Genomic DNA, 27,975 nt, shown 5'->3' with positions numbered 1-27,975 from the left:
CAGATGACATTTTTGGCACAGTGACCATGACATAATGGAGTATTCAATTCTTGGTGAAGTAAGGAAGGGGTCAACAAAACCTCCACCTTGGATTTCAGGAGGCTGGACTTTGGCCTGTTCAGGACACTGGTTCAGAGAGTCCCCTAGAAAACAATCCTTAATAAGAAGGGAGTCCAGGAAAGCTGGACATACTTTAAGAAGGAAGTCTTAAAAGTTTAGGAAAACACCTTCCCTATGTGCCCAAAGATGAACTGGGAAGAAGAACAGCCTGGCTGAACATGGAGCTTTCACTGGAACTTGGGTTTATGACCTTTGGAAGAAGTGGCAGTCAGGAAGGGTATATGAATGTTGTTACACCATGTAGAAAGAAAATCAGACAGGTGAAAGCTCAGCTAGAACTTAATCTGGCCACTGCTGTAAAAGATAATAGAAATGTTTTTTATAAATACATGAACAACAAAAGGAGGGCCAATGAAAATCACCATTCTTTATTGGATGTGAGGGGATCGCAGTCACCAAGGATGAGGAAAAAGCTGAGGTACCTAACGCCTTCTTTTCATCATTCTTTAACAGTAAGGCAACCAGATCCCAAAGGTGGTAGACAGAGACAGGAAGCAGAATTGATCCCCTGTAGTCCAAAATGAAGCAGTCAGGGATGTGCTGAGCCACTTTGATACTCACAAGTCTATGGGACCAGATGGGATCCATCCTAGGCTGATGAGAAAGCTGTAGAAGAGCTGCTCTCCATCATTTACCATCAGTCCTGGCTAACTGGGGAGGCCCCAGGTGACTGGAAGCTGGACAATGTGATGCACATCCATAACAAGGCCAGAAGGAGGATCCAGGAAATGACAGGCCTGCTAGCCTGATCTCGATGCCTGACACAATTATGGAACTGATCATATTGAGTGTGATCATCATGCCAGTTAGGGTTTTTCTATGTTCTCTGTATTCTTCGCTCATGTATTTGTACCTCTGTAGCCTACTGTACTAGTAGTTAGTTTTCCCAGTAATTTTCCATGGCCTTTCCCTAGACAGGAAGTCAAAACAAATTCCAGAGCTCCAAGCCCTGAGAGGTGCAAAGCCCCTGTGCTCTCTTGGTTTTTCCTGGAAACCAAGGCTGAGAACAACTCTGAGATACATTTCATAAACTAAGTACAGCTAGTAACAAGGCAGTGCTCCAGAGAAGGGGCTTGACCTGGGAGGAATTGAATCGCCACTTGTCCTCCTAACGGGTGCTTTTAATCAATCATTCTAATTTCCTAAAACCTATAAATATGTACTCATCTCTGTGGGGTGGGCTTATCTGGACATCTTTCCATAACTGCCTCTGAAAACCTTCAAATAAAGATCTGCTCTTATATTACCTCTTTAGTAAAATCATCTCAAGTTTAATTTCCAGCAAGTTAGGAAAATGGCAACTATCACATGGCACATACTGGACAACCAGGGGATTAGGCCCAGCCAACATAGGTTTAGGAGGGGCAGGCCCTGCCTAACCAGCCTGATCTCCTTTTATGATCAGGTGACCCACTTGGTGGATGTGGGAAAGGCTGTGGATGTTGTCTACCTGGACTTCAGCAAAGCCTCTGACACCATCTCCCACAACATTCTCCTGGAGAAGCTGGCAGCCTGTGGCTTGGACAGGTGCACTCTTTGCTGTGTTAAGAACTGGGTGGGTGGCTGGGCCCAGAGAGTGGTGGTGAATGGTGCTGTAAGCAATCGATGGCCAGACACTAGTGGGGTTCCCCAGGTCTCCACTACTGGGACTAGTCCTGTTAAATATGGTTATTGATGATCTGGATAAGGGGATCAAATGCACCCTCAGTAAGTTTGTGGACAGCAAGTTGAGTGTGAGTGTTGATCTGCTAGAAAGTAGGAGAGCTCTGCATCTAGATTTGTATCAATGGGTTGAAGCCAATGGTTTGAGGTTTAACAAGACCAATTCGGGGTTCTGCATCTTGGTCACAACAACGCATGCAGTGCTATAGGCTGAGGAAGACTGTAAACCAAACTTTTCCAGCTGAGGAGAACTACAGGGGAATTCATCCGTTTTGCTGAGTGGAAGACTCTGACTAACACACTGCCACTTTTCAAGCCATCTAAGCCAAATACAGTCATCTGTCCATTATTTCAGCTGACCAAACTCATTGAGAGCAGAAGAGATGCCACTGAAGGGATGACAGGGGGAAGAATATAAATTGCTTTCAGCAATCCCACTCAACCAAAGAGAAAACAATTGCAATTAGGCAGGAAGGGTGGCCCATAATCTCTGCAAGAATAAATGCAAAAGATAATTTGGGAGCTTGCCCTGCCAAGGAGGAAGGAATTTTGTGGCCAAGCTATTTGATATGGAACATGGAAATTAGACTGATCCCTGCAGTCTTCCAAGGACTTCCAATATGCCTAAGTATAAGTCAATTAATCTTCAAATGTACCACCTACCCAAGTACTGACAGCTGTACTAAGTTATTCAGTTGCACCAGTAAACTGAATTGCCCTTGCCTCCAAGACAGGAGCATCCTAACTCCTGACTGATGCCTAGGAATGCAGTAGTTGGCATAGGTTAAAATCACACCAAGAGCCATTTCAACAATAAAGATGTCATTCCAATGCCAAGAAATGTCATGGGCACAGCTCAGCTAGCAGACTGTGACATGACCTGACTCAAGAAGGAACACAGGGATCTCTGCTCTGGAGAAGACACCACTGACAAACCTGGACCATGTTGTGTGTATGGACACTGCATTTCACCCTGTCCAGATCTGTAATTTTGTTGTTCTCAGTTTGAGATTGAAATGCATGTGCATGTTTTAAAATGCAGAATGGCATTATTTGTGCAGCAAACCAAAGATCACTGTTCATAAATCAACTCCATGAAAATCCTTCTATACTCTCTCATTAATTAGCCAACCAAGCTAATTAATTTATTTAACCAGCTTTTCAAACACAAGTATTTCAAAAAACAGACCCCTGCTTTAAAAAGGTGAAGTTCATCCAAGAAACATCCAGTCTCATTCATCCAGAAGTGCAACACTGGGCACAAATTTTCACTGCAAGTCAGTGGCATAGTAGGAAGAGAAGGCTGTGGACATTTTCTATCTCTTCTTTTAACTAACAAACAGTTTTGGCACTCACAAAGTCCTGGAGACAGTGACACAACTAAATCAACTGAGAATATTTTCCTAAAACAAAGTGGTATCTCCACCCACATAGTAGCTGGTGATTTTATTACAGTATTTAGAACAGGCAGAATTCTAGCCTATCACATTTCAAACTGTAAGATCCATTACTGGATACTACTAAGAACAAATCCCCACTGTATTCGGCAGGATAGCTTTCTCCTTCTTGGTTAACATGTATTTATACAGTGAATATACGAAAATAAATGCGTAGCCTCTTTGTTGCTAATGGAAAGTTACTTCTGGATCAGCAAGATCCAGGGCTTTTGAAAACAACACAAAACTAGCTATATTTAAAGACATTAATATTTCCATTAACATTAATTTTGTTTTCCTGACCTCACCTATACCATATCTTCTGAAAACAGAAAACACTAGAATCTTGAACTGGACTTCCAAAATGTAAGGTTCCTTCATAATCATTAGATTCTTTGAAAATGTAAACCCTTTATTACAATAATTCTGGCTCCTACTGTCCCTTTTGGCCTTTTAAAACTATTTTGACTTACAAGATTTCTATGAGAGAGAACACTACATTCCAGCTTTCCCATGAACTTAGTTTTTGAGGGCTCCAGCACCATGCCTTGAGGCTACTTTATATGGGCTTTGTTACTATGACTGCCACACTAACTCTGAAGCTCTTGTCACATCCTTGGCTGAAAGGACACTTGCCAGTGCACCCAGTGTCAAAATCCTTTTCTTACTAATCTAATTGAACAACATCTGGAAAACAAATGAATAGGGATTGTTAAACTGGTTCCCTCCCATCCAAATTGCAAAAGAAAACAAGTAGAGAAATTCCCAAAGTATTTTTGTTCCTGCTGTATAATCTCAGCATTTAGGTACTTTAACATCAGTCTGAGACTCACCTGCAGGGCAAGATGTGATCTTTTGAGTTTAAGCTCACTAGTGAAAAATACAAGAAGCTTTGTTTATGTAACATTCAGGTTTACAGCAGTGTTAAAGTTCCAAAGTTCTCTATAAATTCCCATCATATTGTTGCAACAACACAAAATTCATATACACAACAGCCCCACAATCCCTCTTCATAAAAACAAGTAATTCTTGAATGCATCTTTCATGCATAAATTTATAAAAATAAAGCATACTTGAATAAAAATTCATGCCTATAGAGGGCAAGGATTATAACCAAATACAGTTCAAAGCACTTGATTATATAGTGAAGCAAATAAAATGTTTGAGTTACTATTTTTTAAGTAGCATTCAGGGGCCTTATGAGCAGAATCAGAAAGTAATGCTATAGATGATGATGCTATCGTATCAATAGAAAATTAATTTGTTAAGGTTAAAAACCAGATCTAACCATCTACTCCAGACAGACTTCTCATAGCTAAGAAAAGAGGAGGGGAGGGCAGGGGAAGGGAGGGCAGTGGAGGGGAAATGAAACCATCCTATTTTAGCATGGCATGTTCTACAATAACAGCAGGAGCAGGTTTCTCTTGCCACATGACTGGATGTGTAAAGTCCTCAAGAAAAGAGGATAGTTTGATCTGCCAAATTCTGCCCACTGTTCTCCCCTCAGACAGTTCTTGTGTCCCCTTCTGCACTAACAAAGGCTTAACCTGGAAAGAAGGCCAGGACCAAGCCTTTCACAAGAACTTCCTACATTAAGGAAAGAACCAGAAGGAGTAGGACCTTTCTCATCTTTCCCTTCCCAGCCCAAACACCCTGAAACACGAAAGTGACCTCACTTTGTGCTGCCCAGCCTTGGAGGCAACAAGCCTTTACTACGTCACAGAGCAACACTGAAGTTAGCAATAGTAAAGATTGTACAAAAAGGCTACTGTGTGCAAATGACCCAGAGCTTGGAAACCCACTTTTAGAGCCATCTCTGCTCTAAGTTCAGCCACAGGCCTTCTTGGGAAATAATGTAGTCCAAATCTGACCTGATTCCTTTGTGCTATCTTTTGTCCTTTCTTCCAGCGAAGAATGGGCTTCAGAGCAGTTAGTTCCTTGTCCTCTTTTCCTCTTTCTATCACATGTTCCCCAAGGCTGTATGATGCTTCAAATACAATTGGAGAGATGACGTCCTCCACTCTTTTCTGTACAAGAAGACAAACACGTATTTCACCTATGCATATAGCCAAGCAAGTTTCTATCTACAACAATTATACATTCAATTAAACAAGATCATTTAATTAAACATGCAATTAAACCAGATTCAACACTGCAGACAGGTTTCTCTACTTCCTTTATCTTTCTCCAGGTCAAATAGGAATAAGCACATTACAATGAAAAAGTCAGAAGCTTAATTTTTTTTTTTTTTTAAGTTACTCTTTTGGGATCTACTCATCAATACACAAAAGCAGTGGAATATTTTGCCCACCTATAAATCAAGTGGTTTTCAATTAAAATCTTTTCTTTAAAAAAATAGAAAGCAATTAAATTATTCCTGCAAAACCAAAGATCAAATAATTTTCATCTCTGGGGTTTCAAAATCCTAGACTTTGACTGAGATCACCTTCTGTGAGCTCCATTCATTAAAAGAACAGAAAACTCAATCTTCCCTTGTTGTTTTGCATATCACTGAAATGAATGGATTAATAAAGGTACTAGTGTGGCAATAAAATAGGGTTAGAGACATACAGGGGCAAGAAAATCCATCTTCCAATATGTTTCTCAAAGCAAAATTTACAGTTTCCCCCATCTTCAGCACAGTAACACTTTGAGTTTGTAAAAGAAGAAAGTTTTTCAGTTTCTTTACTTGCTTATTGTAGGCTTCATACCAGGTGTATAGAATGGTGCTGTATTATCTGGCTAATGAGACAAAAGGATCACCTTTTCTTGTTGCTGAAACCCAAGCCATAAAATTTGTCATAACATACAATGCCTAAATCCAGACTGCTGTGCCAGGACAAAGTGCTCATTGTGTTCTGTTCAGTCCTGAATTCCAAAATCCAATTTACCAGAAAACCTAAGTGCAAATGCTCTACCTTTTCACAGGCAAACATTCCTCTTAAATTTTAATTACTTAAAAACATGGCATTAATTCAGCACAGATTAAATTGAGGCAATAAATAAATCCCGTAAGTAAGCACATCAAACCTTCACATAGGCCAGCTCTCAACTTAGCCTTGCACTGGTTAGTGGGTTTCTCTGAACACAGCCCGCCAACCACAAGAAGCAATTGAGATGCAATGACTTTAAAATTACATCTTCCAGATGTGGGAAACCTGGGTACTAAATGCTTTTCAGACCACCCTGTTTGATCTGTTTCAAAACAACCATTTGCTGTCTCCAATATGTTGACTGTCCACAGATCTCTGAAGCCAAAGATTAGTGGCTAACCAAATTCCCAAATCATTGGTTAGTTGGATGAATAATAGCAAATATCAGGCTGGATGACATTTACCCTCCTGCACCATCAGCTAGCCCTTAAATTCCCTACCCTAATATGAATGTCTGCCAGTACTCTGAAGTTTAGACTGCACATTGCTTGGAGCGATTTGTGCTTTCTTGGTAAAGAGCACTGATCAACAACAGACAGCAATGGTGATATGTTGACTTCTTTCCAGTCCCATAAAAAGGACTATGCATGATCTGCAGCACTATTAATCCTCTCAGCAGAAGAGACACTCATGGCTGCAGCCCCTTTCTCAGCTGTATTCCTAGGGTAGGCATTTTACCATACTGAGACTACTGAATAACAACACTACAACTCACAGAAGCTGATAGCCTTGCTCTCACAGAAAATCAAGTGTATTAAGTAAGGATTGTTATCAGCCTACATGAAGACTTTGTATACAGAGAAACAAGATTACAAAAGAGCATGCCATACAGCAACAGTCAAACAGAAACCATCAGGCAAATTGCCACCTAATCCAACTGTATGCAATCAACCATGTAAACACAGAATAATAAAATGTATGCAGTGAAATCCACCTACTATTTTTGTAACTTTATTACTGCAGTATAGTAAGAATAAGTACTTAATCACTTCTACATGTTTTAATATGGTCTTGCAGAGTTCAGTCCAATGCCCTTTAAAGTCAAAAGGTGTTTCCTATTGACTTTGATGAATGTTGGAGTGCATCTTTATTGTTTGCTGGTGTTCTACTTGATTTTAGTGGTGAAATTGTGACTTCTCCACCACCACAGCCCTGGGAAATACATTTCACAGAGCCACTTATCTTCAAGTAAGGAAAAAATTATGAATGCTGCCCAGTTATTAATGTTGCCACATGTTCCCTTCAGCTCACAATGCTTCAAAAACTGTCTCACAGGTACACAACAGACTGCCTGGATATGAACATATAAAGAGAATCAATTTCTTTCATTTTCAGTCTACTCAATTTTTCTGTGTTGAATCATATATTGATGACAGAGCTTGCAGATAGCTTTTAGGTATTCCTGATGTTCCAGAAGAAGTCAAAAAATTCAATGCAAATAAGGTTTGAGATAGACTGAAAAATCCTTCAAGCAAGGAAATGGTACATTTTTTGTATAAGTTGCATGACCGTATGAACTGGATTTGTCAAGGGATATGATTTCCAAAAGCAGATTTTACATGTAATCACTGCTTGACACCGCAAGGATGTTTTGCTATGGAAGTAATATAGGCAAAAGACATTTCTGAGCTCTGAAAAACCAAACCTGGCAAATCATAGCATATGGACAGCACAGCTTCAGTAATTGAAAAGAAGTCTTGAAGGACACTACAATGAGTGAAATATACTAGGAGTTCCAATTATGAACAGAAACAATTATGCAACTAGGGTTTAGTAAGTAACAGCAATAAATACTTAATCTGTACAGACTGGAGTCACTGAACTAGTGCAAGTTTTCACCATGCCTGAATTGGAAAGCTTACCCTAGCAAGTACAATAACAAAGGCTTGCTATCTCTTCTCACAGAACAATCATCTCAAAGAAATTTTTGAATGTTGTGGCAGTAACTGTACATGGGCAGATATTCCTTCTTTTTTTTTCTCTGATTTAGCAGAGCAGAAGAAAGCAAGAAAGCAAAGCCTCTGCCAGATTTATGACTGTATTTCTGTTTGACTTTAGTACCAAAAAGTCTTAAAAATCTGAAAAGTAAGGAAAGAGCAATCACCAAACTTCACATCCGTGATTCTGAACATAATTTTCAACTGATGATGAAGTGTGATAACTGCAAGAAATAATTTTTGTCACTTTTAGGAGACATGGACTAAGGCACATCATGACAACACACAAATATAGAGTCCAACATCCTAAAGGCACACTGCCTTGGCAGGCAGCCACTGCCTTTTACAGCTTTAACTTTAGGCTACCAAGAGCCCACACACATCAGGAATTCAAGCAAATTTGGCTGGAACAAGATAGAGTTTAAGTCAAGAGATAGGATTTATTCTACTCATGGTGCAAGTGGTTGCCAGACTGGATATCATTTCAGCTTTCTTTTGGCTCAGTGCCACAGTAGACTCAGGGGACTGTACATGAGCTCAATAAATCATCACATTTAATCTCCTTTCTTCAACAAGGTGAAGGCCTCCAACAAGGACTCTAGAGAGTGCAAAATTCCATTTTTAATTATGGCCAATGGGCTGAGAAATAAATTGAGATGTAAATATTGCCCACAATCTACAGCAGGAATAAAGGATGAAACATGGCCCATTAAAAGAATGAATGTCAACTAATTTTCAGCAGCAGCATCTGAAGAAATACGCAAAATCATCAGCATGACTTCCACAGTTGCTTGATACTTCTGTTCATGTCTTCCTGCAGTTTCTCTTTTCTTTCTCTGTGGGAAAGTTCTATGAACCTGTCCAGCCTTTTTCTACTCTCTCTGACTTCATCCCCAGGATTTTAACCCATGAATTCCAGAGCTTTAACTGAATTCAGCACAGCTTTTCAGTACTTCTGAGAATTAAGTTCTGCTTAGCTAAATGACAGAGAATGAATTCCAGAACCTGTTTTTTAAAACACACAAATTGAAACTTTTAGTCTAAATGTATTTATTTCAGGTGCTAAATAACAAGCACTAAAATTAGACTAGGAATTTTTACGGGCTCAAATACACAGAATAAATTTGACGATCCAAATTTAACAGACAACAAATTTATGCTGGAAAATGTAAGACACTATGCTAATGCTAATCCAGCATACAACTTGAATCAGCTCACAGGTCACTACCACATAAATACTCAACTCCGTGTCGAGAGATAAACAGTTCCCTGAACCATGATCTCACAAATTACTCAAATTCCCACCAGCCTTCAGAAACAAAAGCCACTACTGCCACAATTTATCAAATGAAATCACTGCTGTAGGTCTTAGTAAACATACATCTTAGCTTATGAACCAATAAGATGACAATGCTTGACTTTAAAACTAACTGTGTTCTCCTGTTATCTCAGTCTCCCTCTCTAAACTGTGAGTCATCCAGGGTGCAAGGTTTAAAAGCTGTGCAATTCAATAAGACTGTTAATTAGACCAACTGGCTTTTAACTTCAAGACAGATTTTCATTCATTTCAAATGAATGAATGTGTACATGTCATTCTAGTACCTGAAAATGAAAAAGGAGCAACTTAACTTCCTTGCCCTGTTCCTTGCAACACTTACCAATTCCAAGATTAGACACCTTGGTGTTAAGTCCCAGTGCAAGTTAATACCTTCAGCCTCCTACTATGCAAAAGAATAACAACCTTTGTCCTCTCAAGAGCTTTCCTCTGTTCTCTACTTACTTTGATAAAATATTCTAGGACTTGTAATAAATTATTTCAGACCAGCATAATTTTCGAGTTGATGTCTCCTCACTGCAAAGGCATGCATAACACGATCATGACAAAATCAACTAGAAAATATCTACTTTCCATTATGTAGAAGATGGGGATTCTTTAATACTTCTCTTTTTTAAGGTTTTAAGATACTACTGTAGTTAAAAGGAGAAAAAAACCCAACTGCAACTTCTTTTCCAGAGAAGAGACAGAACAAAAAGTTTACTTGATTAGTAAAAGCTCATTTACAAAGTTAAAGGAGAACTTTTGTCAAATTAATAGTACATGAAGGCAGTCAGAGGCCTGATGTTTCAATCATACATGCTACTGTCTTAAGATCTTGTGACAGATACAATTCAACAAGCAGGTGAATAGCCTTTGTTGGTAAACTGAACTATTACAAGACTTCTGAAGAATTTCAAAGTTTAGAACAGGAAAAAAATAGTACATGCCTTCATGTACTATTAATTTGACAAAAGTTCTCCTTTAACTTTGTAAATGAGCTTTTACTAATCAAGTAAACTTTTTGTTCTGTCTCTTCTCTGGAAAAGAAGTTGCAGTTGGGTTTTTTTCTCCTTTTAACTACAGTAGTATCTTAAAACCTTAAAAAAGAGAAGTATTAAAGAATCCCCATCTTCTACAAGGTGTTACATGTCCTAATGTTATTTAGGGTTATCATTCAAAAGAATGGGAGTGCTTTCTTTACCCTTTTCCTAAATGCTTTACTCCAGCACATAACTGCTTCCATTAGGCCAGCAACTCCTCTTGGCACACACACCAAAAAGTGAAAAGATGTCTGGAGAACAGGTGGCTGAAAATCTGCTAGAAGAGTCAAGAGGCAGTGGGCAGAAAGACTGGATGGCTCTGAAACATCACAGTAGCAGTGGAAAATATATTTTGATAGATACTTCTTTTTAACACTTTTTTTTCCTGAATTAAAGACCTGACAATATGATTCTTATGATTCTTTCAAGGCTGTGATACAAAAAAGCATTTCATCAATACAGCTTTATAAGAAACACATATATGTATGAAACAAGGAAACATTCTAGTTAAGCCCAGTTTCCTGTAAAAATGCACAGGAAAAAATAGCAGCATTGTGCCAGGATTCAAAGTAAGGAGAATCATCCTGAGTAGAAAAGGATAGCTAGATATGAAGGAAGGTTAACATCAGTGTTTTTACTGACAGTTAATTTAGTAAAGTAGGAGTGATAGAAATGGTTCTTGGGGCTCTTGCAAAGAAAACAACATACTATTCAGCACGCCTTCCTGTCTGCATGCATCTGAAAGAGAGAGGCAAAGTACATGAGAAGAATTATGTTCCTGTAGTTTCATTTACAAACTATTGAAATGAGAACAGACTACTTATGAAATATAGAGGTATTTACAACACAAAAATATAAATCCTTCTTTTGGTAACAGGAAAATAGGTGGAACACAATGAGAATCTGGGAGGAGTGTTGCTGTAGTGGTTTGACCAGGCTGAATACCAGGTGCCCACCAAAGCCATTCTATCACTACCCTCCTCAGTTGGACAGGGGAGTGGGATGATAAAAGGACGTCCAATGATTTGCAAGGAAAAGGAGTCACTGATTACCATCATGGGCAAAACAGACTAGAATTGGGGAAATAACCTGAATTTATTTCCAACCAAATTCCGAGTAAGATAATGAGAAATTTAACAAATTTTAAAAACACATTTTTCCCTTCCCTCCTTCCAAGCTCTACCTCCTCCACAGTGACACAGGGAGATGGGGGAAGGGAGTTATGATCAGCTCATTAAGTGTTATTTCTGCTGCTGCTCAGGTAGGGGAGTCCTTCCCTTGCTCCAGTATGGGGTCCCTCCCATGGGAGACAGCACTCCATGAACTTCACCAGGGGCTGCAGGGGAATCTCAGCTCCAGTGCCTGAAGCACCTCTTACCCCTCCTTCTCCACTCAACTCAGTGTCTGTCTAGTTGTTGCCATCTCATACTCTCACTCCTCTCTTCTCTGAGCACAATTACATCTGCTCAGTAACTGTTTTTTACTTCTTAAATATGTTATCACAGAGGTGCTACCATCATCTCTGATTGGTTTGGCCTTGGCCAGAAGCTGGTCCATCTTGGAACCAATCGATATTAGCTCTGTTGGACATGGGGGAAGCTTCCAGTAGCTCCTCACAGAAGAACCCCTGCAGTCCCGTGCCACCAAAACCTGGCCATGCAAACCCAATACAGTTGTAATAACATGACCCAAGTCTATTCTTGCACTATTAAACAGAGGATTTATTAGTCTAATCCTCTTGGAAGCAGAATTTAAAATCAATACAAGTAAAAGGAAAGAGTGTCACAATTGTCTGCTTTGTTATGTGAATTTAAAAATTCGAACAGAGCTGTGATGTCAGCTTTTATGTTTAATATCAATTCATGTTTCATATCCTAGGTATCTACTAGCAGACTTCTGAAACCAGGACCCATAAGTTGAGCTCTTTACTCCCCTATGCCATGACTTCTGTACAGATACAAGCTGTGACATCTGAAGAGGGTGAGGGAAGCAATATTATTCCGGAAGCAATATTTGTCTCTGAAGATGACAAGTTCCCATTCACTATTTGTAACACTCTAACTAATAGAATTAATATTATTAACCAAGAAATATTGAGAAGAAGAGTTAAAGGAAACTTATCCATTACATAGCACAAGCATTGTGCATGGTGGCAGGGACATTCTCCTAGCCTCCAGTTCTCCTGTGCTGCACATACCTACATATCAGTATGCTAACAATCATCTCAGTAACACCCTGTCTCCATGTCCTCTTCCTCCCCACCACTTTTCTCCTCTTCTTTCATTCTCCTCTGATCAGCCAGACAGCATTTTGCTAACACTCCCCCCTCTTCAGTCTCTGAGCCTCTGCTCACAGCTTACACAAAAGCAGAATGAAGAACAGGAAAGAATCAGTACATCAGTACTTCAGAAACCTTATGGTCATTTTAGTCCATTTACAGCTGAAATCACAAATTAATAGAAAGCTTGCCATTCCTTTTGACAATGATAAGGCTTTTCTCCTTGTTCCTGCTTAGAAGCCACATCAGCAAATACAGCCGCCCATCTCTCAGAGGATATTACACAATGACAAAGGGAGACTGTTTATACCCACAGACAAGAGCAGAACGAACAAGTGTTTCTCAGGGGAACCAAGGAAAATCAAAACTTTCCCTTCAAGTTCTGTGGGCTTGAAAAACAAACAAGGCAAATATTTCCACAAATAAGTGGAAACTATTTCCTCAGATCAGAGTTGAGAGCTCTACTCTGAAGCTGGAGATGCATTCACAGGGAATAGAAAAAATGGCATTTTAAAACAGCAACATTGCGTGAATTGCAATAAGGTTTTAACCTAATATGATGATTAGGTGCAGGTATTACCACTTTACACATCTTCTTTGATTACATATTCTCCTTTGAGTACTTTTGATTATTTTATACATTATGCAACGGGTCAAATGTGTTTATCCTAATAGCAATACTTTCTTAAATTCCCATCTCTCAGTTTCACAACATGTAAAATTTTGGCACCAACACAAATTTTTGGCTTTCATGGAAGACTATTCTAGATTATTTATAGTAACTCTAAATGGATAAACAGAATATCTTGGGACATATTGGGACATTCAGCAAAGCTGGGAAAGGGCAGAATTAGCCTCTTCCCCATCACAGACCCCGACAGCTAAAAACACAAATTCTTGAGGAGAGGTCTGATAGAGATTCTAACCAGTGGGAGTCATAAGGAGAAAGTATCAGAAGAAGTGAGGGGTGGGGGAACAATGGGGGCAAGGGGCATTGGGGATTGGCTTATTGTTTTATAATTCGGTTTTCAGGAAAATATAACAAAAAGTCATTAAAATTCATGTTTATCTGCACTAGATATTATCATGCATTGTAGAGGTGTAAAATGATCTTGATCTGTCTAGACTGCTCTCCTTGGGTCTTTGGGCTTTGGGCATCTTGGAAATAACCATTTCTTTCCTCCTGATTATAATCATTTCCATGGTACTCTGAGCACAATATAGACATTTTGTGAAGGGCTGTGATACAAAATGACCTCCTCTGTATACAGCAACCCATAAAAAACCAAGACACAATTCTGTGGAGAAAGACATCTTCTCAGGTCTAAGGCATAACGTGACCGGAACCAGTTGTATTGTGCCAAAAACACCTCTGACACTGACCGTGGCAGAGGTGCAAAGGGAAAAGAGCCCTTTGCTGCCCTTCAGTTTGAGTCTATGTAGCACAGTAACACTGCCCTTGGGTAACTGAGTTCTCAAAGGCTGAGGGCTCAGCAGCACTAGGATTGGAAGCAATTTTGGTAACAGCATCAACCACAATAAATATACTCACTCTAGCTACCAAACTAGATCAAAACTAATGTTATTTCCTATTTCCTTAATTTTCCTTCTGAATGAACTTTGGAATGCATTTTTCCAGGGTCTGTTCAATTTCCAGTTGACAGGAACGCAGTGCTGAAGTAAGAGCAGATGAGAGCACCGTAAGTGCATGGCAGAAAAAATACCAGATAGTGCAAGGAGCAACTGCAGAGAGCTGTAAGTGCATCAGAAGCATGGTACTCAGAGCTTAGGAAAGACAAAGTGAAGGGGACATGGACAAGACAACGATATCAAGGCTACAGGCCAGGATGACAGAGCTACAAGGAGCACATACCAAATCCTAAAAATCACCACCAGCAACATCTAAATGCTTTGCAATACTTAAGAAAAATAGCTGTGTCGGGAGCTTCAGTAGTAGACACAGTCAAACAAACAAATCACAGATCAGAAGTGTGCATCAGATTCCCTGAACAGCTTGCTCAAGCACAAACTGAGCTTTGCCTTGGCTTGGACACATAACACCAGGAGTGTGTTTTATTCACCAAACTGTGCTGTGAGGATAATGAATACAAACGGACATGAACAAGTTGCGATATTTTGAACTTTATCTCAATTCTTGTATTATTTGTTCAAAAACTGTATCTTCACTCCCAGACAGGAACCACAGTCTGCCATTTTTATCCCACTGGCTGTGGAATTTTGTCATATCTCTGTTTTGGTACTGTTTCAAAACTCCTATACAGAGAACCTGCTTTCCTATAATTTGTCTCTATCAACAGAAAAGTCTTAGAAAACAAATATTGTGTTACTAATAATACTTTAAATTACCCCCTCTTAAAAATAAATTATCCTAAGAGGCAATAATAGACTGTATCATTTAGTCTACCTTCTTGCATGTCCCAGACATCACAATTCATTTGTTAATCTTCCACCACATTAAGTAATTTGTTTAGCTACAGATATTTTCCAGGAACACATATAGTTAGGTCCTACAGTAATCCCTCTTGGATTTAAAAGGTCCTGAGTCTGGCTTCTTTAAATATACATGACATCATATTTCAGTCACAGGTTTCTGTCACACCTTTCTCTACTAGATTACAAATAGCTACTTAGGTGACTCTTGGCCTTCATTAAAATAAAAACACTGTGATTAGTTCAAATTTCTAAGTGAGGCCTTCCCTTGTAACACTTGATCAGGTTTTATAGTTTTTTACAACATCATCTAAACAGGAAGCATTTCATCAGTGAACACACAATTCTACCCCCAGTCAAAGTAACAATCTATACAGAAGAAGACCCACTCCAAAGAACTATTCTCTCTGTATTCTCTCTGTATGTATGCCCAAAAACCTCGCTGCTTCTTTTTGCCAACTGTCATGCTGAGAAGTCATGTTCAATTGTTGGTCTGCTATGATCCTGAAATCTTTCTCAAGGCCCATGCTTTGCAGAAGACAAGCCTGTCTTAAGGTGATTCACCACGATATTGTATCCCATCATAATCTGTGCCCAAAAATTGTTACTGTATCCTTAAGACCCTGTATCCAGGGTCCTCATGTACCTATGTGTGTAGAGGCTGCTGGTGCACAGGTGTTTGTGTGGTATTTATGCCGGTGACTATGTAACCTTTGCTTAGGCTTTCTTTTTAGTTTTTTTTCCTTGGTTTGGAGAAGCTGCAGTAGCAATCTCTGAGCTGCCTTGAGGACCAATTCCACAGCTGTCTGTCTGAAAAAAAAATGGGGGATCGCCCTGGCAGAAGTGGAGCAGAACTGCCCTGCTCCACCTCAAGCTGTTTGTTAATAAACCAGGGGTTTTTTCACTTTCATCTATTAGTGTTAATTTCTTTTTGGTGGAATGGGATTGTTGGAACCTTAAAGCAGACAGCTCATTCCAGAATGTTTTCCTTTGAATTGTTTCAAACTAACACAAAGCCCCTTCTCCTCCTTTGTAGGCAGGTTGCAGTCTTTGTTCCTGGATGAGTGATCTCACACTTAAATAGATTAAAATAAACTTTACTTAATTGGCTCAGCATAGTAGAGGCTTCAAAGCACTTCATAAAAAAGTCCCTATCCTCCCCTTTTAACCAAGTATTTTTATGTTATCTGCAAAATGTGGAAGTAATTTTGTATTTATTTTCAGATCTTTAATAACTAATTTTAAGCTTTCTACTGATCTCTCTAGACCATAATTATAAATAACCCACTTAATAACCCTACACTGACATCTCCTTTCTACATCAGTCTGAAAAACATTAACTTTTACATATACAAATTTTGTGCAGTCTTATTTTAAAATCTTTTTTTAAATCATAGGGCATAAAATGTTAAGTGAAATTACAAGCCCCTAAAATTCTATCACAATTGTCATAGCTACCTTCACTGATCAAACTCATTAATTCATTACTCGGGGTTTGGGCTTTTTTGTTTTTTAAATCAAGCTGGTTTTGTTCCTTTAATTTCTTGAGCATGACATTATTGCATTTCCATTATATTGTTTGTACAATGATGTCAATCTACAGCCCTTTAGATCAGCTTTCCTACCCTTTTTAATATATTGACACTTTAAAGCTCTCAGTGCTTCCTGAAATTTCCCTTGCATTACAAGATTTAAAAAAAGTTTACAATATGGAGCCAGAGAACTCTTCAGCAAGTTTTTGGGACTCTTGAGTTTCCAGAACATTTTAGTCTGTTTATTTCTGGCAAACAGTATTTGACATTGTCCATATTTACAAATGCATTAAAAGCACAGCATAAACTTCGTGACATATGAATACATTCTTATTCTCCTTAACAAAATGTGTAAGTATTTAATGAAGCACTTTTGAATCCCTGTAAAAATGATTTTACTACCATAATCAAATCATGGGGTAACATTAATTAATATTAATATTAATATTGCTAGGATTTATTTCATTAATGCATCACGATTTTATTTGGAAGAGGCTATAATCTCAAAGGAAAGACTCACACACATTCTGAGGGGACAAAGTACACCTGCTGTACCACAAGTTCTAATGGTCTTGTTATAGTAATCATGGAGTGGCCAGGTAACAGGTCAGTGTCATAGGTTGGAAATGCAAGATGTGGCTGGGGGTGTGTATTCTATTGCCATCTGTTACAGGCGGAGCAGTTATCTTCTGTTAATGGAGCCACTTGTTAAAACCAGGTGGGGCAGTTTTTTATCTCTTCCACAAACCAATCCTCCCTCCAGGAAATACCTGCTGTTAATGGGTCATTGAGTCTCACTGCATGACTGATAAAATTACACCATCCCATTGTGAGATACTCTGTGAGATACTCGGGAGGAGGAGCCAAGCATTCCTACATGGATATAATCTGAAGTTTGGAACACCACAGGCAGTCTTTTCCCACTGGATTCCCAGAGGAGCAGCTTTCTTTACCACTGGATTCCCAGAGGAAGACCAGGCCCATCTACACCACCACTGAACCTTCTGAGGAAAACGATACCCTTCTACAGAACCATATTTGTCACTCCAGGAGGACTGTAGCCACAATTTAATTGGACAGCTACCAACACCCTGACCAACAGGGTGTCAGGTTGTATTCTGACTGTCAATGTTGCTTTGTGTTACTGCAATTTTTTGTTGTTTTTACATTTTCGAATAAAGAACTGTTATTCCTACTTCCATATCTTTGCCTGAGGGCCCCTTAATTTCAAAATTATAATAAGTTGGAGGGAGGGGGTTTACATTTTCCGTTTCAAGGGAGGCTCCTGCCTTCCTTAGCAGACACCTGTCTTTTCAAACAAAAACAGTCAGTAATGTTTTATGATTTTAGAGAACAACACAGGGAAGGATGTGAGTTGAGAAAGCTTTCTAAAAATGCACTGCACTTCTTTCTTTCCTTTCCCAAGATAAATGCATGTGTCCAGACAACCACTCTCAGCTTCTTCACAATCCAGACTGATTTCAAGCATGACAGCTGGAATTCTCCATAACCTGAAATCATGAAAACAGCTACAAATGAGAGCCTGAAGGCAAATTTATATGCTAGACTTACTGGTATAGTGTGTTTCAAGACACACTAGACACAGAACATTTTACTAAGAACAGAAAAATGTCCTGTTAAAAGCTCCATATAACACAGTAGATATTTAAATCTAGATGGTAGAAATTATTTGCCTCTGCCCACAGGTAACCTGATTCTTTTAAAAAATACCTCAGTCAGGAAAGGAAGAATAAAATGAGTTATCACAAGCAACAGGAAGAAAAGAAAAGGCTTACTTAGCTCAGTTTTGTTAAAAATGTGGAAGGATTTTTAGGTTTTCTTTTTATTTAAAGTGATTGGAATTCTCTTTCTGCAGAAATCTGGTTTTAGCACTACTCATCTGTAAAGAAGAGACTTCTCTCAGCATATGACATTTAAAAAGCACTCAAAAAGGCAAAAATACAGCTCATGTTACAGTTGTCAGTATCCACCTCCAGCAAGTTTTTCCAAGGCCTCTGAGAGGAAAACCCTTTTCATTATGCAGAAATAGCCTCAGCTGACTTTTCCATTCCTGTAACTGCCAGTTTGTAGCACATATCATCTCAAAGACCTACCATCACAACGACCTTTTACAAACTGACGACATATTTTCCTTGGAAATGGCATTAAAAAAAAAACCTAAACAACGAAAACAACATAAAAATATATTAGAAATCATCCGGTGGATCCTAAAATAACAATTGTTCGCTGCTAGCAAGTCCAAGCTTGTGGTAGATAAATTAAATATTTTCCTAAAACTTCAAATCCTTGCATAAGACTGTTACATTTAATGTTGCTTAACCTTAATGCTTTAGGAAACAGTAATTGAGATATTTGTGGTACACTACATAAACCCAAAGTTACCTGCTTTGCAAAGACAAAATTATGTAAGACTGAAGGTTCACCAGTTTACTTTCTTGGCTAGTGTAAGTGAAAATTGGCTACCCAGAAGAAGCCATGACTACCGTAAGACTCAGAATGACATTCATGAAGGTTTGTTAATCTGCTTCTCTGGAAACCCAAAGAGAGGAAAATTGTCTCTTTTTCAAAGAAAATCAGGATTAGTCAAAAAGTCCAGAAGTCATTTCTCCTGAAACAAAGTAAAATCTTTCTTTGAAAGAAAGAAAAACCTGCACATCCAATTGATAAAATCATTGCCCTGGAGGTGAAGCACAGGTGAACATCACTGCAGCCATGCAGTCCTGAAAAACATTCGTGACATTACACAACCAAAAAAGGATTACACCTTTTGAAAGTAATTTTTTACACATCCTTCACTTCCTTTCATCTTTAAAATTTGTTTTTAAAGTACTTGGTCAAAGAAAACATTTTTATAACTCTCTATCTTGATGGGTAGAAATTTATGGAACTCTTCAAATAAAGACTCCTGCCATCACGAGTCCTTACACTGGTATCTTAGATGACAACCTTCAACCTCAATGCTGTCACATTGAAACAGTGAGCTAAACAACTAGTCAAAACCAGTTTTCTCTGAAAATCCCTACCTAAATAGCACCTGCCCATTTCATTCTCTGTGTATATAGAGGTACATCTTTGACATGCAACCCAAATTATTACCCTTCCAACTGACCCTGCATATAGCTACCAAAGTCTACAACTTCCTCATGAGTGGAAGAGAAGGGGCAGACATAGATCTCTTCTCTGTGGTGACCAGTGACAGCACCCAAGAGAATGGTTTGAAGTTGTGTCAGAGGAGGTTTGGGTTGGATATTAGAAAAAGGTTCTTCCCCAGAGGGTGACTGGGCACTGGAACAGGCTTCTCAAGGAAGTGGTCACAGCGCCAAGCCTGACAGAGTTCAAGAAGTGTTTACACAACATTCTTGGCCACATGGTGTCACTCTTGGGGATGTCCTGTGCAAGGCCAGGAGCTGGACTCAATTATCCTTGTGGGTTCCTTCCAGCTCAGCGTATTCTGTGTTTCTATGATTATTTTGTTTTCACGTGAATGCAGATGCAGTTTGCATGCATCGTTTTCAAAAATCTGACCCTGGTCTGATTATTTCTACACACTGAAAAATCTTGTGCTGTGTCTTGAGTTCCACCCCAGCCTTGAGGGACCAGAAAAACCTATAAAAAGCACAACAGTTTTAAAAGGCCAATTTTTCTTTCCATTTACTAGAACTGTAACAAATTCTGCTTCTCTCCTGTGTTTTACATGGTACTGTAATACACTAACCCTTTATTATAGAAAAATGAGACCAGAAAATTACTGAAAGACCTCTACTCAATTAGCAATAATTTTCAAACTTCAAGTTTAGCCTCACTAGACTTGCTTTAAAATTGTTTCTTAAACATACACACACAAATCCCACATACAATAAAAATTATGTTTCTGTCTCTAGAAAAACATAGCACATGGTCTGAATGTAAGGTATTACTTAGGAACTGTTTTGGTCAATGCCCACAGAGAGTAAAATGGCACATTAACAAACAGGCCCCCCAAATGTATGATAACATACACTTACAGACCAATTGAAAAGAATTACATGGGAAGAAAGAATATTCCTAAGCAATGAAAATGAAGGCTGGACATCTTTCTAACTAATAGTCCCAAAACCAAACTACGTTTCAATCTGCCATGAGGCAGGACTAAAATTGCAATCAGGAGCCCTTGTTGTCCCATGAAGAGTACACGCAAAGTCCCAGTTCTCTGAAAATGGCAGTAACAAAGATCAAAAAGCTATTTTCAAGGTCCACTGTACTGCACTGCTTGTCCTCAAGCTCCTTTAGCCTATTCTTAAAATGAATTTCTGTCGTCCCAGCAGTCCTTCTTTGCAGCCACTGCTCCTGCCATCTCCTCTGAGCTCAGGTTTCTGTATAAGCCAGATCTGTAGACCAATCTCTATGTCCATCACTGCCGCTTAAATAAAATGCAGCAACAATATCCAAAGTTTCAAAATATCAAAGGTATGCACATGAAATAGAAATACCTTTCTCTATCAGAACTACAAAAATCTACTGATGGAAGGCAGTCTACACCAAGGAGAAGCACAGGTATAGGAAGATTTCAAGTCTGGGTGAAACATTTTGCTGCATTCTTTCCATAACTGGTTTTTCTTTCAAACCTAGTATCTTCTGAAGTCTATTAAAGAACATAAAAAACTGAGAAGAAAGGTCAAAAATGTCAAAAATTACTTCTTAGGTGATTTCTGAAGGTTACACAGATGTGACCTCTTGATCACATCTAAACTGCTAAACAGAAAACTCCCACAACAAAAAATTCCAGTACATTCAATTCACAAATTTTTCAACTAAATTAATATAACAGATTCTCATACAAATTACTTCCAATGAACCTGCTTAGGTACAGCTTGCATAAGGTGCAATGTGGCCAAGTTCCCCATACGTACTGCTTGACCTGGCCCTATTTCTTATTTTGGATTTTACCTGAAAAGGAGCAAAAGCTACACAGGATTTTGACGCTTACTTCCTTTGTAGTTTTGAGCAAACTGTTTTGTTTTACTACCTCACTTTCTGATCTGTAAAACAGAGATAATGCTATTGAGCTATCTTAAAAGAACTTCTTGAGATTGTTAATTGTCTGAAATACACTCTGAAGCAAAACATTTTAAATTTTAAAGCAAAGTATTTTTCAGATAAAGCTCCTATTGCTATCCTGTTTATTAACAAGAGAAAAATCTCTGAGCTAAAACAAAGGCACTAGGCTATTGTTTCCTATGAGGCTCACAGAAATACTAAATTGTCTCCAGGATAATTGCACATCACTTAAATAATATTTCACAAAAAAAAACCCTATAAAACCACAGAAGAAACTGCACTAACAGAAACAAGACATTTGAGTGAATAGCCCATAACCCTGCTGTAATAACCTACATGCTACATCTGACCAGTAGAAAGACAGTCCTATTCTTGGACTGAAGCCAAATCCCTGTGTATCAGCAGCATGGACATCAGTGCAGCTGACTTACTGAAACCCAGGCGCAGCCTGTTTCTGGAAGTGGGGAATATGATACAGAGTTTTTTTCCCCCCTGTGCAGTAGGTTGCCATTTCACATAAACCCTATGAAGAAGGGGAGGAAGTTAATTCAAGCGCATTCATGATTTACAGCTATTTACACAGCTTGTGCTGTACTGGAGAACTTAATCTTGCAAGACTTCTCTGACCAAGAGTTTTTAGAACCACTGCAGCTCCCATTACAAAGAAACCAAGAAGTGTGATGATGCTGCTTTCAGATTCAGCTGCATAATGGGTGATGCAATTGGCACAAGATATAAACACTAACATAGAGCACAAGAAAAATCACTGAGATAAAAAACAGCAAGAAAACTAGAGTGGTTACTAAATAAGGCAACAATTTTAAAATTAGAGTTGCAATGGGACATTAGATCAGAAAGAAATACAGGACTTACACCAGATGTTCAGCACTGTTGCTAACATGAATGGAAACAGCATAACTACTAAATGGCTTGTGGGGTTTCTCCTGTTCTTAGGAGATTTTTTTAATACCAAAAACCCCCAGAAACATTTCAAATTAAAAAGACACAGCCGGGAAAGATTACAGGTTTCATGAGAAACCCATCTCTGACACCTTTTCTCCTGTTACCAATTTGTCCCCCAAATCCAGTCAACAGACATTTTAAAGTAATACAGTAGCTATCATTGTTTGTGTGTGTGTGTCAAAAAGCCCATAAAATAATTCTTTTTATTGTATTGAATATTAGTCATTCTACAAGTCATTCTTCTCCTCCTGACTTCTCCAGTTTATTTCACCTAAAAAAGAACAAAGCTGAATGGTTACAGGCACAGTAGCAGAAGTTGTATTTGTCCCAGTGTAACCTTAAGCCATGTGAAAATCAAGGAGCTCCAGTGAGCTCTATGAACTTTCTATAGTAAAGAGAAAATGACTGAACGTTGCGAACCCTGCTTGACATGACTGGGGACTACAGACTACTCAGTTGTTAGCATTTAACCCTTGCTGCAGCTCTTAAATTTGCTAATTCACAGTGTCTTTTGAGTTACAAAATCTGTGCTTGAACTGAACCCCAGGAGAGAAAGGGGCCTCATGTTACTTCTGCATTCTGTGGAGTTATCATCTGAGTACAGTTTCAGAAAAACAAGTGGAGAAAGATATAAGATTAGTGACTGACTGCTGTGACTGGACTTCATAGTCCTTGCAGTACTATGTAAATTTAAAAATATAAATGAAACAAAACAAAATAAACAAACACAAAGGAGAGAGATGAAAAAAAGGTAATTATATTAACTCCAGAACTAGCAGGTGGAAAATTACTTGTTTTATTTTAAAATGCATCCAGAAGGTTGTTCCATCAACCCCTCATCTGAAGACTTGGTCTTTTAACCAAAAACTTGACATTTTTAGATTCCTGGCAAAAAGGAGACGCTAGCTCTCTATTATCTCCAGCTTCCAGTAAATTGAAGTATTATTAGCTAGATGTTATTCTCTTGGGACTGCAAACAGCAAGTTCTATCCCAAGTGTCAGAGTAGGAGTAGGAGTAGCAATATAGATGGGACTTTCACAGCTGCTCAGTAGCCCTGCAGTTTCCCAGCACCACCTTGCTTGGTAGCTGGGCAAATCAGTACTGAAAACCAAACTAATGGACTTTTGTCTAAACAATTTGTTGACAGTTATCAAAACAACTGGACAAAAATACATCATGTAACACAGCAGGAATCACTACAAAAGAGACTGGATGCCTACAATGTCAGTTTGAATGTAAAACAAATTCAATGGAGCACATTTTCTTGACGACAGTTACAACACTTTCTTTCCCAGTGGACTTAGTGTGTTTCACAAGAAGCAGTGAATACTAATCAATAGCAGCCTAAAATCAACGTAGTGCACCCTCAGGTCAAACTGGGGCTTTTTTTAGGAGAGTCATTAAGGGAATATACCATTGTCCAGTTAGTTTGTTTCCATTAAAAAGAATCAAAACACCAAGACCACCACAGGACCTCACAAGCAAATCAAACTATACAGTGGGGAAACTCCAGACATCTAACCTATTTCAATTGCAAAGTTTCCCCACTTTTTGGAAGACTTTAACCATCCACATTCTTTTGTGTAAAGGAGGGGCTGAGTCATCCCATGTAGGAGCAACTATAAATTCCTAATGCGAAGTCCGCTGCACAAAAGCTGCAACACACAATATACAGTATTTTAGAGACACTCAAAATGTTCAAGAAAGAATACAGCATACCCTTTTTAGGAAGGAACATCTGTTGTACTGGCTGAGAAGCAGCTGGCATGACATCCAGTCCCCAAAGTAATATCAACTCATCCGTGTTACTTTTTACAAGTAGAGTTGCAAGATTTCCTCACAGTTTGAAGGGGAGAAAAGTGTTTGGAATGGAAAATGAAGCTGCTGCCAGAGGACTTGTTCAGCCACTACCACTTTGTTCCTTCCAGTACACAGTCATTACGTTATCTCATAACAATGCAAATATCTGATTCTCTTTACCCCAACACTGTCTTCTGCAGTTCATCTCTGTATGAAGTGGAGCACAAAGTCTGTTTGCAATGCAGCCATCACCACACTGCATTCTCACTCTTTCATAGTAGTCTCCTGATTTCTATGCCTCTGGAGATTGGCAAATATGAAATCAGCTATTTTGATACTATCCCATCCCACCGTAAAAGGGGAGTCAAGGAGGATTCTTTTTGATAGATTTCTTGGATGAAAATAAGGTGCAAACAGGACCATATTATATCTGAGAACATTTTATTGATAAAGAAAGGTAAGTGTTCCTATCAAAGTGGGGGGGGGGGGGGCGTGTAGAAAAGGGAGTAAAGAGAAGAAAAGAGAGACAGAGATAGAGAGAGAATACTGGGATAGATCATTACCACCATATCCCAGGCACCCTGCTGGCATCAGCTCAGCAGATGAATGCACTCAGCATTTTTTTCCTGGGCATCTGCCCCACCAGCATGTAGGAGCTCACTTGCAGCCTGATGTGGAAGCTTTCTCTGCCCTGAAAGTGTCCCTGAGGACAGGGCTCCCAGCTGTATAATGTATGTTGAGGCATAAATAAAAATTAAATTAGTTCCTCTCAGAGACCCAGCAGAGAAAGCCCACACATAAAGGTTTAATTCAATCTTAAGATTGCCTTTTCCTGCCATAATCAGATGTAGCAGTGTAACCCTAACACAAGAAGCCTGAGTCAAAGAAGAACAAAGTTAATATTTAGAACTACTTCAAGCAAGTGCCTGAGCACCTCCTACCCCCTGCAGAAAAAAGTAAAAAATCTACTCCAAAATCCCCTGTCAAATACAGTAAACAACCATGTTTCTTGCAATTTTAACAGATTATTGGAATAGGTCTTGGGGTCTTTACTCATACTAATTTTTCCCTTTTACATGAACACTTGGTTGGGTCATTTTTAATCAAAACTAAACATCCTAGTTTAGTTTGCTAATTATATTTATATTTATTTAGTTTGCTAATTTTTATCTAATTATTAATCCATATTTAAAACCTTTAAGACCAAGTTCAGATTTTTGCTTTTCTTTTCTCTTTTTTTTTTCTGTTTCCCCTTTCTTCTTTAAAAGACTAAACACACCTGAACTTCTTAGCATTTTTTGGTCAGGATTTTTAAAGGCATGATCAGAGAAGTCTTGATGAACAAATAAGAATGAAAACTTCTGAAAATCAAGGAAGTTTTAGTTACAACATGGAACTTCTTCCCTGCGATCAAAAGTGATAGCTACTTACCCTCTAACACATAAGACTCACAAGTATTTACATAGATTCTTTATTCCTGTCCATTATAGCTATAAAACAATCATCATCACAGTGCTCTGTAGCCTCCTGGAGATCAGCTAGTCCTGAGACATTATTTCTTAAACTTTCCTGTGACAGTGCTCTGCCTGCACAAAATACACAGTCCCTTATAACTGTATATGAGGGAGTCTGATAATGCCTACAAGCCCTCTGCCTCAGGCTGGGATTTGCTGAAGAATGCACAAACTCAACCATAAAAAAAAAAAGATGAAAGGGACTCACAGCATCTTGCTATGAATACAACATGAATAACTTTCCCAGACAAAACTGCTAAGGGAAATCTTAAAACTGCTTCCCCATCCTTCTCTTCCACAAAGTACTCACAATTCTAAAGCAAGACAAGAGTGACTTGAGCAAATCAAGTTTACATCCACTCTAACCCTGATTTCAGGACACATCACCAAGGATATGATTTAACAAAAAGGTTTTAGTCAAAAGCTTGCTTTTCTTCCCCACGATTACAACACTTGACAGAGAAGTGAAATAGCACAGCAGACCTCAAAGCTAAGAACAAAACACACAGCTAGTGATGAGGGTTATTCCAGTGAGAAATACAGCTTCAACTAGGAGCCCAGACTATATGGCATTAAACAGACCACTAAGTATGACATATGACATGGGTCAATAAAGGACATTCATTGAGGGAGCAATTACATGAGCCAAGAGAAGAGAACAGGTCTTTTTCTGCTACATACTCTCAAGTTCATACACTTGATCTTTTACCTAAAATGTTTGTTAATAATCCTTCATAGCTTTTCTTCTATGATTCAGCCTACTCATCTTTTGAAGTCATCTCATCTAACTATCCTTATTTTTGTATAACTTTTCTAGCTTTGTCATACTCTTTTTTGAAAGCAAAGAAAGATGGCAGTACCCAGGATACGCATATATCACAGAGATATCCTGAACATAAATGAATTTCCAGTTTGGCACTTCTCTCCTAATTCTGATTAAGAATTGACATTTTGGTTGAATTGATGTTTTCAAAGATCTAGCTATAATAATTTCAACATTTCTATATTGAATTTTATTAACCAGTTTAAACCTTATAATTTTGGCTATACTGTTGGCTTATGCCATGAATATTTCTGGCAATGGTGGAATTTAATCCACCATTTTAATACCTATTCACTGCAAAATCTTTCTATAAAGCTGGAATAACATATTTTGGTTTTTTCTACCCTAAATACTACCATATCAATGGCACTTTTTTTCCTACTGTGAAATCTACTGCATCATCAGCACACTTTGCCATTTCATCATTTATCCCTTTTCTGTACCACTTGGGAAGAACAGGCTAAGAGAGTTCTCAGTGACACCCCAGTTATCTTCAATTACAAAAACAGACTATTATTTTGTAGTGGTTTTGATTTGACAATCTAAGTTTCCTGGCTAATGCACCAATTATGTATTAGGTTTAGGGCTTGTCAAATGCCCATGCACCCACTAAAATTATTTACTCATTTTCTGCTGTGAGATAGGATTAGGAGAAGAGCAAAGCATGCTCAAACTTCAAAAGGGTATAAAGAAAACTTTCTTAACAGAACTACAAGAAAAATAGTAAGAATCAGAATAAAACCTTCATAACACTTCTCCTCCACTCACAACCTTCTTCTCTTTCTCACTGATAATGTACAGAGACAAAACCTGGGGCTTTCAGTCAGTTTTCCACTCTAAAATAGTGTTCCTTGAAATCACTAAGGGAGAGGAGTCTCTCTTGTCCTGCCATGGAGACTTCTCCACAAGAAACAGTTCTCTTGTGGCTTCAATATCACAGCAAATCAGCTGCCTAGGAAAGGAAAATCTGATCACTGTGTAAAAAGTCCCTCCCCTTGACTTACAGCTTTCCCCACAACTGTTTTTGAGGGCTCAATCTTTAGCTAATGGGGTACATTTTAAGGACGAGATGTTCAAAAGCAAAGATTTTCTTCATTTACCTCTGAGAT

The 27,975-nt window shown here is 38.6% G+C and overlaps 1 protein-coding gene across 2 annotated transcripts in view; it reads right to left on the bottom strand.

Moving 5' to 3' along the window:
- The window catches only part of ITGA9 (integrin subunit alpha 9), a 215,709-nt gene that overhangs the window by 104,155 nt on the left and 83,579 nt on the right, over positions 1–27,975 (bottom strand). For both annotated transcript variants that reach the window (XM_058034571.1, XM_058034562.1), the window contains exon 16: positions 5,090–5,245. In XM_058034571.1, the coding sequence (XP_057890554.1) occupies positions 5,090–5,245 (156 nt within the window). The remainder of the gene's footprint in view (positions 1–5,089; positions 5,246–27,975) is intronic.

Source organism: Melospiza georgiana, chromosome 1, assembly GCF_028018845.1.
Source record: "Melospiza georgiana isolate bMelGeo1 chromosome 1, bMelGeo1.pri, whole genome shotgun sequence".
In the NCBI taxonomy this organism is placed as follows: Eukaryota; Metazoa; Chordata; class Aves; order Passeriformes; family Passerellidae; genus Melospiza; species Melospiza georgiana.
Note: the sequence above shows the minus strand (reverse complement) of the source record. Positions and strands in the feature narration are given on the sequence as shown.